The 18,137-nt window shown below is 38.7% G+C and overlaps 1 protein-coding gene across 3 annotated transcripts in view; it reads right to left on the bottom strand.

Annotated features, from left to right (window-relative positions):
* The window catches only part of LOC126203908 (eukaryotic translation initiation factor 4H), a 75,139-nt gene that overhangs the window by 19,721 nt on the left and 37,281 nt on the right, over positions 1 to 18,137 (bottom strand). Inside the window, exons 6-7 of one of the 3 annotated variants that reach the window (XR_007540410.1) lie at positions 15,016 to 15,217; positions 5,659 to 5,719 (exon numbers count right to left, since the gene is read on the bottom strand). Coding sequence is in view for 1 of the 3 variants with exons in the window: in XM_049938296.1 (XP_049794253.1) it covers positions 15,081 to 15,217 (137 nt within the window). In the remaining 2 variants the exon portion in view is untranslated. Of the gene's footprint in view, positions 1 to 5,658; positions 5,720 to 14,604; positions 15,218 to 18,137 lie in introns of those variants that run through there. The other 2 variants (XR_007540408.1, XM_049938296.1) reach the window with 2 other exon arrangements.

Genomic DNA, 18,137 nt, shown 5'->3' with positions numbered 1-18,137 from the left:
CATATTTTCAAATAAAGCTTTCAGCCACTATTTTACCCACATGCTGAAACACACATTCCTTTATTTCTGACTAAGGAATCAAATACCAATTTTTGTAGGTCTAGCTTCAAAATTACCATAATGGCAACATTTGTCAAAAATAGCTTTCACCCCCTTAGGATCAGAATTTCAAAAAATTCCTTCTTAAACAATGCCTACAGTATAAGAGCCACACATTTTCCAAGTTTCTAACCTTAGCAGTTTGGTGTGGGTGATGATGAGCCAGTCAGTCTGTCAGTCAGTCAGTCAGTCAGGGCATTGCCTTTAATACAGAGTGACAATTATCGAACTATATGAAAAGAAATGTAAATTACAAACTATGGCATGCACACACTTTATACAACATGTAAATGTCACGACAGATATTTGGATTTAGGTTATAACATGTTCATATCGAATGATGCGGTGCAGGCAAATAGCGAATTTCTGCATGCCTTGCTGAAGTGTGAAGTGCTGGAACACCGATGCTGTCAATGACATGCTGAATGGCTGTTTTCAGCTCAGCAGTGGTTTTGGGGTTATTGCTGAACACCTTGTCTTTAATAGAGCCCCACAAAAAGGAGTGGCATGTGTTCAGATCCAGAGAATAGGGCAGCCAATTGAGGCCCATGTCAGTGGCTCCTGGGTACTGCAGAGTCAGAATGTGGTCGCCAAAGTGCTCCTCCAGGACATCAAAAAACTCCCCTGCTTCGATGGGGTCGAGCTCCGTCTTGCATGAACCACATTTTGTCGAAATCAGGGTCACTTTGGATAATGGGGATGAAATCATCTTCATGTACCGTTCGGTAGTCAATGTACCATCAAGGAATATCGCACTGATTATTCTGTGCACCACACAGTCACCCATTGAGGGTAACGAGACTTCTTGATCGCGAAATGCAGATTCTCAGTCCCCCAAACGTGTCAAATTTTCTTACTGATGAATCCATCCAAATCAAAGTGCCATTCATCACTAAACCAAACCACACCATTTCTCATCATGTTTTGTAGCCAACAGTGCAGTTTGAATCTTAACATGAACCTTTCGTATGTTACGATGATTTTAGTTCATATAGTTAAACAACTGTCACCCTGTATATAAAGATAACAATAAACCAAAATTTGAAAAAAAATAAAAAGATTGATGTTTATCTGTAACACTATGAAGAGATCTGAATATTTTTGAACAGTTCTATCTTTAAAAGTGGTCAGTTACGGGATTAATGGTAGCTACATTTTGCTACAACATATGTATCAGTGTTCTGTCTCCCTGAGGTCTACAGAACCCATCATAAAAGGGGTGGATTCTGCAAACTCTACTGGTCAGCACACACATTCCATCTTGGGTGACATTTTCTTGAAATGACAAGCCATTTTCCAGCAGAGCATTGTGTATCTATCAAAGCCAGGATCATATTAAAATGTTTTGCATGGTGCAGTGATGTGTTCCAGTGTATATTCCGACTTTCAGATTCATTAGATATCCACACGGCACATGAGATTACTAGAAATTTGCAATGTTTTTAAAAAACTATCTGCTGGCCACTTTCAAGTAATGATGCCAACTCTACGTGGAAGATCAGTGTTAACAGTAGTGAAACAAGTGTTCTTTGCTAATAAATGATTTTCAGCTTCAACAGCCAGGTAACAGCACACTATGAGTGAAAATCAGCTGCCAAATCCGCACAGTGCTGTTCCCTGCCCTCCCCTACTTTTCATGATGCATCATCCTTTGTAGTCAATTTGATTTCAGTATGATCAGCACAAACATGGCACGACGTAATGACAATTATGGATGTGAAGAAGAATACCTTTATATACTATAAAGAAGAAAAGAATACCGTTCCATGGGTGACAAAGTTTACTGGAAGCCCTTGCACACTGGTCTCTATCTTCACATAAGAAGCTGTCATCATCCATTTTGTCACAGATGATTTTGAGAACATTTGTGCCATTTCAGTTCTGAAAGATTTACAAGAGCAGCTCTTGTTTCCTACGTAAGATTCTCAGCAGAATGGACACTGTGGACCACGGATTCTGTATGCACATTTTCTTGCTCCTGCGAATTATACAGAGCAGCCAGAAACAACATTTAGTGTGAAAAAGACTGGTCATTTGCATGAGCCCAATTGGATTCTGCTGAGGACAATTTGCAGTCTCTGACAGCAACACTACTATATTACAGGAAATCTTGTTCTGATCAAACTTGCTGCAGGCATGCCAAGTTTCATAACATGAACGGGTGCAAGGCCTACTTTGTACACATGTACAGACTGGCTGTTTTTATGTAAACATGTAAGAGCAAAATCAGCTACAATAAAATAAACTTACATAATATGAAGTGAAGCACTGTTGAATTAAACAATATTGAAATAACTTTCATTATATCACTCTGTTGCCATGGACAGCTGTTACCCCACAGTAATCACCCACTCAAGCGTTAAACAGTGCAGTTGTATCAAACCTCAACAAACTGCCCCAGATTATTTATTATTTAGTGGACAACTGCCTCACTGTAGGACTGTGCTGTTAGCTGGTAATGTGTCTTTTCCTCCACTAATATTAAATTTTTCTGATTTAATTTGTAGTTCATTTTACATTATTGCTACTCACTTGGACGTATGAAAACACACTCCATCACTGTGTTAGCTGAAACAATAACGAAGGAATAGGTTTGGGCTTGCCTGCCATGGTGAAACAACAATGGAATGGTGCAAAACAATTTTACTTGCATTTGGCACAGCTTATAAATAGTTGCGCCTCCTCGAGGGTTAAGGATGGATGTGATTAACACAGCAATACACCTGGTTTACACAATTTGAAAAATTGGCTCTTTATAAAAACAGGTTACAAGATTGACTGAAAAAATATGAAATTCGTGCTACTGCTTCCTTCTCCTGAGATTCTGTCATTTAAGAGATTGCCCACATTCACAGAAATTGAGGGGGGGGAGATAACTCTACATCCGTGGATTCAGTAACATCCGATGGTCTATTTTGATTTCCGTTTTGCAGTGTGCATTTGTCATGGCGCCAGAGATTGTTGCTTGCACACTTGCATTTTGTCATGACAATGCCCTATTCAGTCTTTCACCAACAGGTGACTAACATCCTCAACAGAAAATGATGAACAGATGGTGTGTCAAAATATCGCAAATTGCAGCAATGTCATCATTAGCTCTAAGATATTAGTAAGCACCAGCTCTCAGTTTACAAAACAATGTCCATCCCCTTAGCTGTGTGGCCAGCACATCTGACTGCCATACAGTGAGCCTGGGTTTGATACCCAGCTGAGTTAAGAGATTTTCTCCACTCAGGAATGAGGTATTGTGTTTTTCTCATCATCATCATCATCATCATCGACATGCAAGGCACTCAATGTGGCATCAACTGGAAAGACTTGCAATTCGGCAGCTGAACTTACCCAGGTGGGAGCTCCTGGCCATCAATACCCTATGATCATCTCATTTCACTTTATAAACTAATGCTCCATAATCAAGGGCATATATATGTGATTTACTTCTACATCTAGATACATATCACAATAGTCTTCTGCCACTTAGCACATGAAAAATGAACCAAAATGATCCTTCCAGTATTTTATTTCTATACTGAGCTAGGGTTGGGAGCAAGATTTTCCCTCAAATACCCGTGCATCTGTTCTTTACTTCTTCCTTCCTCATGCCACCTGATAAATTAACTACTTTAGATTTGGAAGTCAGCCCTACCTCGCTTTTTTTTTTCTTTTCTTTTTTTCTTCTTCTCCCAAGTATCTGGCAAGTACATACTTCTCTTTTATTTTACAGTTTTATGATTCATTTGTGGCTGCTCTATGTTAAATCAAAGTTTGCTCAGCACAAATTAAAAACATATTTCTAAACAGGCATTGTAGACCAGTCTACAGAAAAATATTTTTAATTTGAGCAATTTGATACCACACGATATTCCATTTTCACAAATTGTGAAGGAATACTGCAGTCAAACAGGATATGTGACAAATTCTAACAGTCAATATAGCCACTTACAGTTCTCATTCATTATTCTTCTTCTTCTTCGTTTCACCCAACTTTGGGGTACGTTGAATCAATCACTTCTGTGTGTTCTGTGCTTTTCTTTTCGCCCAGTACTGCTTCATTCTTTCTGATCTTGCTTTTCTTTCCTCATCAGAGATGACAATCGTTCTTTTCTTCCTATTTTGGAGCTGGAATCCCTCTTTTCTGTCTTTGCTTATCATTTTTGCGGTCCTGTCTGTGAGCATTTTTTCTGTGATGTGTAGTTCTCTTAAGTCTTTCTCTGTTTGGATAAACCAATTTGGTTTGGATTTTTTATTCCTGAAGTAGTCAAACATTCTTTTTGTAAGTCTATTTGGGTTCATTCTGAGAATGTGCCCATAAAACTCAATTCTTCTTTTCCTCATTGTATCCGAAAGTTTTTCTGTGGTTTTGTAGAGTGTTTCATTTTTGGTATGAATTAGTTTGTCGTTATGAAATTTGGGGCCTAAAATTTTTCTCAATATTTTTCTTTCTTTGATCTCTAGCCTTTCAATTGGGCCATGGTTAGTGATAGATAATGTCTCAGCTGCATATAGTGCTTCTGGTTTAATGACAGTGTTGTAATGTTTTATTTTTGAATTCCATGAGAGGGACTTTTTATTATAAGTATTTTTAGTAAGCTGAAAGGCTAGTTCAACTTTGTTTCTTCTTAATTCTATTGCTTTTTTCTCAAGGGCGTTCCAGCTAATCCATTCACCTCATTCATTATTATTATTATTATTATTATTATTATTATTATTTTGCAGCAATGCAATAAAGTACAAAACATTAAACCTTCAGGACATATTTAATCTGACGTCATATTTATTGGGAGCTAAAACCTTAACTGCAAGTGATTGGTTCAATAACCTAAGGTATCTTCGCAATTTCCAGTAAGAAAACATGCCCACTTGACACCTTGTTGATTTTCAGTTTTTCTTATAGCAGTCAAGCCATTGTCTCTGAGGCCCCACAGTCTACTAACATATATCAACCAGGAAACTCGTGTTCTTAAATGTCTCTTGAAATTTTGCTAACATGTGAACTGTACATATTTTGACAATATTTCAGTGTGATTGTGCTTCAAATTCAGTAAGAGTCCTAACTGCATCTTTTGGACAGAAGGAACACTGTAAGAGTAACCAGTTTTACGATAACATTTAAACTGGAAGTTAGTCACCATTCATATACGTACACAAACTCATATCAGAATCTGGTTAATACTTAATGCCACTAGCACAATCTGTTGCAGAAACGAAGTTTACTTTTTAGCAGTAACAGAAATAATTATTCCCTATTGAGGGAACTTTATTTACAAAATAATGATTAAGGGATCATTAATACTGTTAAGGATGTCACACATTTTGAAAAAATCGGACTTAATTATGTGAATAATATATTCTTGGGAGTTATGGTTGGTTTCTCTTGCCAGAACTACTGGTTAATTCACAGCAAGTTGCTGTACAGAGCTTGATATATAAATAGCTCTCCTGGAAGAAAGGCTACTGCAGGAGACCTTCGGCGAAGATTAGAAAATAGATGAGGTACTGGCAGAACTAAAGCAGTTAATGCAGGTCATGCTGGGATAGTTCATTTGGTAGAGCACTTGCCTGCAAAAGGCAAAGGTCCCAGGTTTGAGTCCCGGTTCGCAGTCCAGCACACAGTTTTAACCTGCCAGAAAGATTCAAAAATGAATTTTTTGAACAATCTGGTAATTTATCATGAAACAGCAATCTTTTGAGAGGGGAGGTTATAGATCTATACAAAAATAATACTACAGATATGGTCGATGTCTGTCAGTGAATAGTTGGAAACTATTTATAGTGCTGCCTTGTCAATGAGATATTTTTTGTTAAGAAAGAAACAAGCAGCTCTACTCTCTTTGCTGGAATATTTTTAATCATATGCTTCCAGCAACTGAATATTGTTCCAAATGTGGCTCTACACTGGTACAGAGCACATGGGGTATCTCTTAACATAACACTAGACTTTGAGACATTTCCTGGTCTGTTTTGGGTGCTCAGAAAATCACTATCACATCAGATGTGTTTGGGTGTTGTCTGATCTAAAGAGCATCATGTTGATACATGATACAATTATTGCAATTTTACTGAATATTCCCTTTCTGTGACCGCCTCCTCGAAATAATAAGGAGTTGATGAAAGATACAGCCACATTACTTATGAACCACCCACGAAAAATTAAGTTTTGCTTCATTCATCACCTACCCTCGAAAAAACAGGGCAAAAGAACAAATCTGTTTTTGACTGCTGTTTGAATTATGTAACAGAGTAGATTCCTTAAGTCATTTAGTACATTTGCTGCCCCCACATGCCATGACTCATGACAGACCAATTTAAAATCACTAACATGTCTATGGCACGAGTTTTTTAATATTAATTTCCCTAATTCTATTCTATTTCTTTCTTGATGTGGAATACTGAACAATTACATGTCATTACCAATAGATTATTTCTCTCAAAGCTTTCCTTTCTTTTGCAGGACGAAGAAAGCTTTTGCTCCAAAAGTTAGCAAATTTTATTTCATTCATATGGCTGTCTTCTCCATTAGATAAAGTTTTCCTATTTCTGACTCTAGATTCAAAATGAGTCTTCTGCAAATCTTGGTTGGGATGAACGAGTGCAAGCACTTCCTACATCTTTCCTAGCTTACCATAAGCACCCTTTTCCTGAGAGAGCATTCAGGTGCCCTGTCAGAGCTCATCACAAGCAAACCAGAATCTGACTCATGATGGCCAATTGTATAAACATCACTGACTGGAAGTCAGTCTTGAGCTTATTTCAGAAACTGAACTCTTTAACATTGAACATTGATCTACCGCAGGAGGTTCAGCATTTATCTAACTTGGCATGAAACACACTTACCAACACTGCTAAAATCAGCTATTGACAAAATCATTGCACTTTGACCACAGATATTAACTGTACATAGAAGAGACAGAGTACTGTAAGGTAAGCTTCACAGGAGAGCTTCTGTGAAGTTTGGAAAGTAGGAGACGAGTTACTGGCAGAAGTAAGGCTGTGAGGACGGGGCGTGAGTCATGCTTGGGTAGCTCAGATGGTAGAGCACTTGCCCACGAAAGGCAAAGATCCCGAGTCTGAGTCTCAGTCCGGCACACAGTTTTAATCTGCCAGGAAGTTTCAGAGTTAAAACTTTTCAAAGTTGAAATGCATAAAACTGGAAGCGGTAATTTTGTCTGGTCTTCTGTTATGGAAAATGGACAGAAGCTAACTGCAGGATGCAACCACTACGCCACTGCATGATCATTACTAATTGACTTACATATGCTTACTACTAGTTTTGTTCAACATGTGCACAGACTGTCATAGCAGTTTAAGCACTTGTTTCATAGTTTAAAATGCTGTACTTACTGCTATTAAAAAGGGAACATTTCTCTAAAAGATGTTCAATTGTTATCGGCTGCTGTCAAACTCAGTGTACTTAACTTTTGATCACAAGTATTTTGAGCCTTTCTTACTCTGTCACTAAGTGTGTTTAAAATGCCTTAAATTAATCATATTAATTATGAGTCATCTCCAAGATTTGTTATGGTATCAGTCATCTGCAGTAACTAGTTATGTATATGATAATATCTAATCTTTTTTAACGTCACTAGGTTGTGAACTGAAAACTGAAGTTGAACTTTACTCGATCTCCAAAATTTCGCCAGTCACAAGCAATCCTAATTTACAGCAATGTGACCTGGCATTAATGTTTATACAATCCAGATTTCAGAATTCAGCTTGATCTGGAGTCATTTTCTGTGTTAATCTATGGTCACCTGCTTTATAAAATCAGACCTTATAAGTTTAATTCAGTATTTCTTTTAATGTCCTTCCCTTGCACTGTGTCTACAATCTAGTTTCTATCTGCACAATTCATATATATCACACACTTCCTTCCCATTCCCTAATAAAGGAATAATTTGACAACAAGGTACCAGGCAATGTCTCCTGCATGAGTATGCAGCCAAGTTCATATGAGCGTCAGGTGTACCTGTTCAAAAAGATAGCAACTTCATAAATTTACTCTCCTCAAGAATTACACCGTTGAGGTCATTATCTCTACAGCACATTTACAACCATCAATCAACAACAGCAAGTTGACAGCAGTATGCAGCAATTCTGAGCCACTTCATCGTGTGGTCTGGATAAACTATTTTGTCCAGGTGATTCTTATGATAACTGAAGCCAGGCACCACCAATAGAGAAGAAAATTGTAATTAAACTGTTGCATTTTACTCACTCACTGGAAACATTATTTAATATCTGCAAATAATTACGAAATGTTTAGGGGGTCCACATATTTTGTGCTGTTCCCAAATTTAAATCAAAAACACCTGATTGGCATCTTAAATTAACTATTTGTTCTTGAGATCAAATTTCTCTAAATTTTGAACTACATGAGAAGTTTGGGGTGATGTTTCACATTTAGTTCCCTTAAAAATATTCTGGTATTTTTAACAGCATTTTCAGCTGCACATTTCAATTTACTAAATGTGTAGCCACAATGCAATGTAGTAAGAAGTATTCCCAATTCGTTTATTTATACGAAATCATTTTTTTTTAGAGTTAGCATTATGCAACCATGTTCTGCATGAACCTGTGAGAAACCTCTCAAATGATACATCAAGGTAACTTTGGAATGAACTAATCACTCAAAACTCTGCTCTACCACAGAGCAAGAAGAAAAATGTAGACTTTAGCAAAATGATATCCTTTCAATGAAATTGCAAGTGCAATGTAAAACAGAATTTAAGTGTTGTTACTTGGATTTCGTTTCCACTAACATTTAAAAAACCTAATATTCTTAACAAACTTTCCTCATTTGTCAATGTTCTCCAACTTCTGAATTCTGTAAGCTATATTATCTCCAGCTATTCAACAAATAAGCAATTCATATCACATCGACTTTACTTTATGCACCCTATTTGATATCTGTTCTATTTTGTGATTATTTGGGCAAAGTCATATGTGGTGGTGGTAGTAGTAGTAGTAGTAGTAGTAGTAGTAGTAGTAGTAAATTAAAAAGTGGTACACCTGTTTCACATAAAATTCACTATAAACACATATGTCCCATAGAGTACCACCACAGAACAAATACATAACAGTGATTAAAGATGATATCTTCGAGAAAAAATTATCAAATAATACCCAAGACAAATGCATCAAACTAGATTTTAGTAAAGCAGTGATCAGCATGTAATATTGTGACAGGATAACACAGTAGGGTTTGACAAGGAGATGACTGACAATCTTTAGAATGCCACAAAACAGCAGATGTTTATGTGTGTGCTAGACTGCTCCATAACAGGGACAGTGGATACAAAGAGTTATGATTTAATGACCATACTCCGCCAGTTAAGTCATCCTTACCCAAAACATGAAAACAAATGTGAACATGGTTTCCAGTGTGATTGACAAACACTCAAAAATTATTACATAGACTATGATCATTAATTGATTTGTGACAGCAACATGTTAGCAGCCACAGTTGGCTACACTGGCCACTTAAAACACAGGACTTGCTGTCAGAAATGGCTGCAGGCTCCCACATTCATTACACAAATGCTGGGCTGGTCCCGAAAGTTCGTCTTCACGAATACAATACACAAAGAAGTACAATAACATACAGAACAGAGTTACAGGATGCACAGGGATATGGCGTTAACTTGCCAGCTTTAGATTACCTTGATAACTTTGCAGCATGGTGCCATTCCTGACACTGAAGTTAAATAATAAAATAAAATTTGTCAAATCCTGAGGAGGGGGGGGGGGAGGGGGGTAAGAGAGGGGGAGGAAGACCAGACCTCGCACAAGATGGGAAAAAGAAAAATGACATTCACACGGGAGTCAAACAGAGCCCCAAACTAAGACAGCAACAAGCTAGTGAAAATGTTTAAAATTTTCTTTTAGCAATATTGTGAAAACAATCAATTGCTACTCACCATTTAGCAGAGATGGTGAGTCATAGATAGGAACAACAAAGTCTGCTAGGCAAATAAGCTTTCCTTCCTACCAGCACCAGCTTTTCTGAACTGTCTAAAAGGGAACTCTCCTTCCAATGTGTCGTACATACCCATAATCCTCATGGCCTGCACCTTCATTAGTGACTGTCCTCCACCCACCTATACCCTTCCCTGTTCCCACACCAGCACTACACGGCCTTCTATTCAATCAATGCATCCACTGTCTTTACTTCTCTCCTTATCCACTTCCCCCTATAACCTAACTGCACCTAGCTGCCCTATCCTCTCCTCACCTCATCCCTGTATGCTCCCACAAACGGCACTTTACTGCCCCCATCCATACCTTGCTGTCCCTCCCCAGCCTCCTTTTTCCATCATGCGCTGTTGCTAGCAGTCTGGTCTCGGCAGCCCGGAACAATGGTCGTGTGTGTGTGGTGCCTAATTCAGAAGGAGGCCTTTTGATCAAAATCTTACTTGTCTAGCGGTATCTTTGTTGTGCATATCTGTGACTCAGGATTTCCACTATACGATGGAAAGCATTCTATCCTTTTCATGATACTGTCATTATTCCATACTTGGTGTTTTAACTTCTCGATGATCAGTGGCATAGTTTGCAAGTTCCAACACACACACACACACACACACACACACACACACACAGAGAGAGAGAGAGAGAGAGAGAGAGAGAGAGAGAGAGAGAGAGTCAGTATCTGGCTGCTGAGGCCAGAGTCAGGATTCAGGATAGTAGCCATATTTGTATGGGTTTCATTTGTGTGACTGTGTATATGTTGTCTAGTCTCAGCAGCCAGAGACAGGTCATGTGTGTACAAGTTGCATTAGTGTGTCTTTGTGTTTTTGTCTATTTCTGTTGAAGGCCTTGTTGGTCAAATGTTCACTTCTCACAGTCTATTTGCGACTCAGAATCTCCACTATATAGTGAATAGCAACTATCCTTTTCATATTTCCCATTGACACTCAACAGCACTCTTACACCACAAAGCTTGGGTTTTGAGAATGGTCACTTTTGTACTTTAAAGTCAAGTTTGTGGCTCCCTGGAACTGATTCTTGTCAGCTGATGGAAGGCAACCTTTGGTGGATGTTTAGAATTCTGAGGCACTAGCAGCCAAATTGATGGTGCCCAAATGGAAACTTTCAGAGTACATGGATAGGAACCAGGGAGGCAAGGCTTCCATTACTTCTGCTAATTACAGTGATGAGTGACTAAATGAATTCAAGCTTATTACTTTATTACATAACTTTACTGACAACTATATGCTTCGCTGTAATTCACATGTCGCTATGCATATAGGTTCTATCACTTCCAAGGTGTACACGCGGGCGAGAAAAAAAAATCCCAGATTTCCTGGTTAAAAATGTACTTTTCCCAAGTGAAAATATACTTCTTCCAAGGTGAAAAATACACTTTTTCCATTATAAGTGACAGTATGGCAAAGGTTTTATACACCAGCACGGAACTTCAGAGAATGAAAAAACTCTTCAAAAAAAAGTTTTTTGGAATGATCTGTGTTGTGCAACAACATTTACGCTGCATATTTTTGTATTGGTGTTACGAAAATATAGATTCAGAACATTAGTTTCTGATATTAAAATGCAGTTTTTTAAGCCAAAGCCAATCACAGCTCATGTCACAGGATCTCACCAGCCAACGACAGCAAATATTCGGAGCATAGGACATTTAACATAATCAGCCAATAGCAACATCACTGTTATGTAGTGTGAACATACAAATAGGAAAAGTTAATGGTTTAAATTTATGTACATAATGAATCTACAAGAAAAGTTAAGCTTTCACATACAATATTGGTCCTGAAGATTAGTAAGTTACGGTACAAGAAAAGCTAAGTTTCCACATATAATAGTGGTCTTTTTTGTGTATGTTACGCTTTAAGATGCATCACACAAATGTGCCAGTAAAATTTTAAATAATGACATTAATGTCTGGTCTTCTGACCTCAAAATTCTTCTAAGTAGTTAGTCCTCAATGTGTTCAGTTTTAAATGAGAGTCAAACGCTCTGCGATTTAAGAAATTCACTGCATATTCGCACATGTAACATAATTCATATTGCGTAAAAGGAAATTTACTTTGAAACTAATGCTTTTTGAAGCACCATTCGCAACATTTTCCCGCGGCCTGCTAGAAACAGCTTCATTTCAGCAGTTGCCAGAGAGCACCAGAAAACAGGCTTTACTGCACATGGGCAGCTACAATTATGTAGGAAGCCTATATGTTTGTACATATGTAGTATTAAGAATCTTACATGATGTCATAAAAGAAACAGGATACTCCACGAGCATCGGAATTTTGTAAAGCATACTAAATGCATAATTTGGCTTAAAGTACAAATTCCTATGTCCAGATTCACACTGAAGTACGCCCCAACCTGATATTGAGCTCTTCAGTGCAGTTTTCAGAACGCAAATTTTCTTGGAGTACCACTGCTGTATTATCCCATGTTTGGTTCTCTATTATGGCATAATGCCAGGAGATGAAAATGTGCACTTTAAATTCAGCGAACAGTTGAAACTAGCCTATAGTGTGGAACGAAACACTTCGCTTCTAATAAATTGAGTGCCTCTGGGGAGAAGATTAGTAAAAAGACACATTTATTTAGCAAACTGACAAAAATAGCTTCACTGTTTTGCAAGGGGATTGACTGCCAAAAATGTGGAAATAAAATAAAATCAGGAAAACTAATAACGTGTTAACCTTCCACAATTATATGAATGTATTTTAATTCACTTGACAGCTCCCAACCACAGAAATCCGTTTTGTTTTCATTTGATGTGAGAAGTGTAAATGAAGAGGAAATAGCAAAGTCACTAAACGTAAACATGGCTTACTTGGAGACTAACCCCCTCCCCACTACAACCCAGACTGCTAAGTGCATGTGCGAATTTGGCAGCTTGAGTGCACCAGAAAAATCTTTCAGGTAGCATCTGGCTGCTTGTTGCTACTGCTGATACAGCTAACAGCAACAATTCAAGTAGGCAGAAGCAGGAGAAGGTACTGCCCATACCCAACTCAACTGTGCATGAGCGTGAGCCTGCGGGCAACTGCTGAAATGAAATGAACTTACAACAGTAGTGACATCATGCTCGTCGGCAGCAGTTTACTGTTATGAAGTATTCCAGAGTCTTCGGACTAAAGCCTCTGACACATTTTGCTCTTTATCAGTTCTGATCATTCAAAATTACAAACATTTAACTGAAGACTAAAACAATTAAAAATTGCCACAATTCTAAAAAATTACCTGGTTTTTCCCAGTTTTCTCCTGGATGAAAAGATTTCCAGGTTTTTCCCGGTTGTCCTGGAGTGTATACACACTGACTTCTGATGCAATATCTCAGAACGGAAGCATGAACAACAAAAATTTTTGTCATCACTGTTGTGTAGGGGGCTAACTGTATTTCAAAAAGACTACATTCAGATTGCTGTGATACTCCACTTCTTGAAGGCTACCTTATGTCATTGAATGCAGTGTACATCATACAAATAATTTGTGAAGAGACTTGTAAAAATGCACTAGCACAACAATGTGGATCTCATTGCAGAAGAGAACAAGGATAAATATGTGGATTCATGCTAACCGTGAAAAATTTGAAGGCAGATAATCTGTTCAGTGAATGATTCTGTCCAATGATCAGCACAACACAGTTCTGTTTTGATATTGCACTGTAATTACATGCTAAAGTATCTTGCAAAGTCCCATAAAAAAATCAACAATATTTCTTTAAAATCATGGATTGGCTGGGGATGGGTATACACAGATTAAAAATAATACAGTTATATTGGGAACTACTCATTTAATGCCATAAAACTGACAATACAAAAATGACAATCACTTAACCAAGAGATACACTGAACCATTAAAATAAAATGTATCTTCCGTAATTTCTGAAGTTGATACCATATGACTAACTCAGTCTGCAGCTGAGAAAGCAGAAAAGTCACTGGTAAAATTATCAGAAAGGTAAATAAACCACATAAAAACCATATGTTTTTGTGGGAGGTTAATTTACTGAAAGCAGTTCCAGAAAATGAAGACTTAAATACAGAAAATTCTGACATCAACCACACATGAAAACCTCATTCAGCATCACTGCAGCTCCACAAACATAACAGCAAGATAGTTCATTAAAGGGTTGTACTTAGCTTGCAATATAGGAGGCTTTTTGGAAGAAATACTCACAGCCCAATCATAATATTAAAAAATTATTTTTCATTATCAATATATCGTGGCACTGTTTAATTTTTTTTACAAGCAATATATTTTTCTTCATTCTGTAGTTTTAACACTGGTTATATACAAACATCTCGTAAAAATTTTAATGTCATGTTCTACATTAGAAGAGAACACGAAAATGTTCTAAAACTGCAATTTCAAACAAGAAACTATCTTCCAACCAGCTCCACAACGTAAATCACAGTTCTTTAGTGCACAGGCAGCAACTAATTTTAGTAAAACAAGACTCAGTTTCAATAAAGAGATGAAATGGCATGCTCTATTATATATATATTTTACTAATGTGCAGCAACAAATTAATTTTCAAATGCAATCCGACATGGAATTTATTAGCTACTTATTTACACTCGGTAAGAAATCACAAAATTCTCTTAAAAAATGGCAAAATTAAAATCATGTTACTCTGTGCTTCAAACAACAGGGTGGGGAGTAATTGTTACATTTCGCAAAATGTAGACCAACCAAGAGCAAAATCTGGGATACAACATTCACATTTCAAATATAGTTATCTTACCATGTTTTTTTGCGAACAAAGCATTCAAATTTCAATATCTGCCTTAATTACCTTAGCTGAAGTTAAATAAAGTCATCAAAAATTAAAAGACTGCACAGAAAAGAAACTATTACTTAGAATAAAAATGGCTTTCAAACACTACATCAGAATGGGAAGGGTCACTAAATCATAACAAAATGACTAAGTTGTAATCTCACCTGCTGCATACAGCTCAGCCATTTACATTTAGAGATGCATTTGACTTAATTTACATTAACTTTTATTACTTAAGAATTTTTTCTTCTCGTGGTTTCGCACCACCAAATATTTTTGATGCCTGACTAGTCTCTGCTAATTGATTGGGCGGATCTTTTACAGTTCTTGGCTTCAGCATTAACTTTGGTCGACGAGCAGCGTCTTCTGCAACAAGAAGTAAACAACAGTTATTATTTTAGACATCTCCAAATATGTTGTGCAGCTAACTACATTTTGCAGAAAGATGTTAAATAATTAATGAACACACACTCCAGAGAGGTAAACAACCTTCTGTGTTTAATAATTTTATTTGATGTCACATTTGCAACTGCAGACTTGTCAAACGATAAACAGGCTACCAACTGGCTAGTTTCACAACAAATTAAATGAACCAGTAGCTAAGTAGCTACCAACAGGGTCAAAACACATTAGAGATGTTTTAGACATCACTAAGTGTATTCTCTCTTTGCAGTGTTTAACATTGAACTGGCAGTAAGGTAATTAAATTTGGCAGTTCTTTATTACTTTTTAAAGGAAGAACTGGATATACTAAATGACTCACCGATAGGCAGAACTGCTAAATCATCAATAGGTACACAAACAAAAGGTAGAGAGCTTTGCTAGCTTACGGAATGAACTTCCTTTTTCAATCTTTTAGGGGGGGGGGGGGAAACGTGCGTGCACCCCCCCATATCTCTCTCTCTCTCTCCCCCTCCCTCCCCCCCTCCCTATTGGGTGGGGGGGACAGTGAGTTATCTTAGGTTTAGGCCAGACAGGTGACAAGAGTACAGAATGTGCTGTAAGGATAGCTCCCACCTGCGCAGCTCAAAAATGCTGCTTGTGGTGGGGTAGATCCACATGGCATGGGTTGTGAAATAGCCACTGAAATCTCACTTCTTGTGCTCTGCCGCATGTGAGCCACTGGGTGGTCTACCTTGCTTTTTGCAACAGTTTGGGATTTTCCATTCATTCTAATTGACAACTGGTTCATTGGTTGTCATACCAATGTAAAATGTTGTGCAAAGGTTGCAACAGAGCTGGTATACAACACAGCAGCTTTACAGGTGGCCTAGCCTCTGTTGAGGTAGGATAAGTCTGTGACAGGACTGGAGTAGGTGGTGCTGGGTGGGTGGATTGCACAGGTTTTGCATATTGGTCTTCCACAAGGCTATTATTCCTGTGGCAGAGGATTGGGCCTGGGAGTAGCATAATGACCAATTAGGATGATGTGGGGGTTCGGTGGGTGGTGGAACACCACTTTGGGAGGGGATGGAAGTATCTGTGGTAGGATGTCCCTCATTTCAAAGCATCAAAAATGATAAATAATCAGAGCCCTGATGAAGGATGTGGTTCAGTTGTACCAGTACCAGGTGGTATTGGGTAACAATGAAGGCACTTCTTTGTGGTTAGTTCTTGGGGTGGATGTAGGGATCAGTTTTGTACGGAGATCTGTTTGTGAATTAGGTTTGGAGGGTATTGCCTGTCCTCAAAGCCCTTTGTGATGCCTTCATGAAGTACTGATCAAGGGAGTTCTCATCACTGCAGATGCATCTACTACAGGTGGCCAGCTTGTAAGGGAATTTTTGGTGTAGAAGGGGTGGCAGCTGTCGAAGTGCAAGTACTGATGGTGATTGATGGGTTTGATGTGGAACGAGATGTGGATGGACCCATCTGAGGGGAGATGGACATCTAGGAGGTGGCATGATGAGTGGAAGAGGATCAGGTGACGTGGATGGGAGAGAAGGTGTTAGGTGGAGGGGGAATGAGGGTAAGGCGTCCTGGTCTTGGGTCCAGATCATAAAGATGTCATCAATAAATCTGAACTAGATCAGGTGTTTGGTGTTTTGAGAAGCTAGGGATGTTTACTCTAGGTGGCCCATGAAGAGGTTGGCATAGAGGGGTGCCATGTATACCTCCCCTTGAAAAGTGAAATAGTAATGGGTGTATGAGAAATGAATTGGTGGATTTTGAATCTGAAGGGCATTGGGAGAGGTATTCAATTGCGGCAAGGCCATAGGCATGAGGGACGTTGGTCTATGAAGAGATTGCACCAACAATGATGAGTAGGGAAGTGGAAAGTAGGGGTGTGGGGATGACAGAGTTGGTGCAGGAAGTGGTTGGTATCTTTAATGTGGGAGGCTAGGTTTTGGATAATTGGTTGCAGACGATGGTCAACAAGAACCAGGATTCTTTTGGGAGAGGAGGGGTGGGGGGGGGTGGGGGGGGGGGGAGACTGTAACCAGCTACAATGGGGAGCCCAGGATTGTTAGGTTAGTGGATTTTGGGGAGCGTGTAGAAGCTGGATGTGCCTTGTCACAACTGATGCAACCTCTTTGTACACCAACATCCCTCATGCCAGTGGCCTTGCCGCAATTGAACACAACCTTTCCCAAAGTCCAGCTGATTACAAATCCACCACTTCACTGTTCTTACACTTAACCAACTACATTCTAACCTGTAACTACATCTTTGAAGGGAAGGTATACAAACAAATTCGTGGCACAACCACGGGCAACCACATGGCACCCTCCTATGCCAAACTCTACATGGGTACCTGGAGGAAACATTCCCAGCTTCCCAAAACCCAAACCCCTGGTCTGTTTCAGGTTTATTGATGATGTCTTTATCATAGGACACCTTATCCTCATTTCTCCACAACCTCAACACCTCTCCCATCCACTTCACCTGATCCTCCCCCACCCATCATACCAATTTCCTATATGTCCATCTCCTCCTCCTCTCAGATGACTCCATCCACACCTCAGTTCACATTAAACTTGCCAATCACTAACAGTACCTGCACTTTAACAGCTGAAACCTCCTTCACACCTAAAATTCCCTCCTGTACAACCTACCTGTGGTAGATGCATCTTCAGTGATGAGCACTCAGTATGCTGAAGGCCTCACAAAGGCCTTCGCAGGCAGCCATTACCCTCCAAAACCTAATTCACAGACAGATCTCCCGTGCCGTATCATCACACAAAAATGATTCTCACATCCATCCCAAGAACCAACCACCACTTCCTTTGTGTACACTTTAAGTCAACTACAAACCAACTATTTCATACTATCACTGATTACATCA

This window comes from Schistocerca nitens, chromosome 9 (genome assembly GCF_023898315.1).
Source record: "Schistocerca nitens isolate TAMUIC-IGC-003100 chromosome 9, iqSchNite1.1, whole genome shotgun sequence".
Classification (NCBI taxonomy): Eukaryota; Metazoa; Arthropoda; class Insecta; order Orthoptera; family Acrididae; genus Schistocerca; species Schistocerca nitens.
The sequence above is the reverse complement of the archived record's forward strand: the minus strand, read 5'-3'. Positions and strand labels throughout refer to the sequence as shown.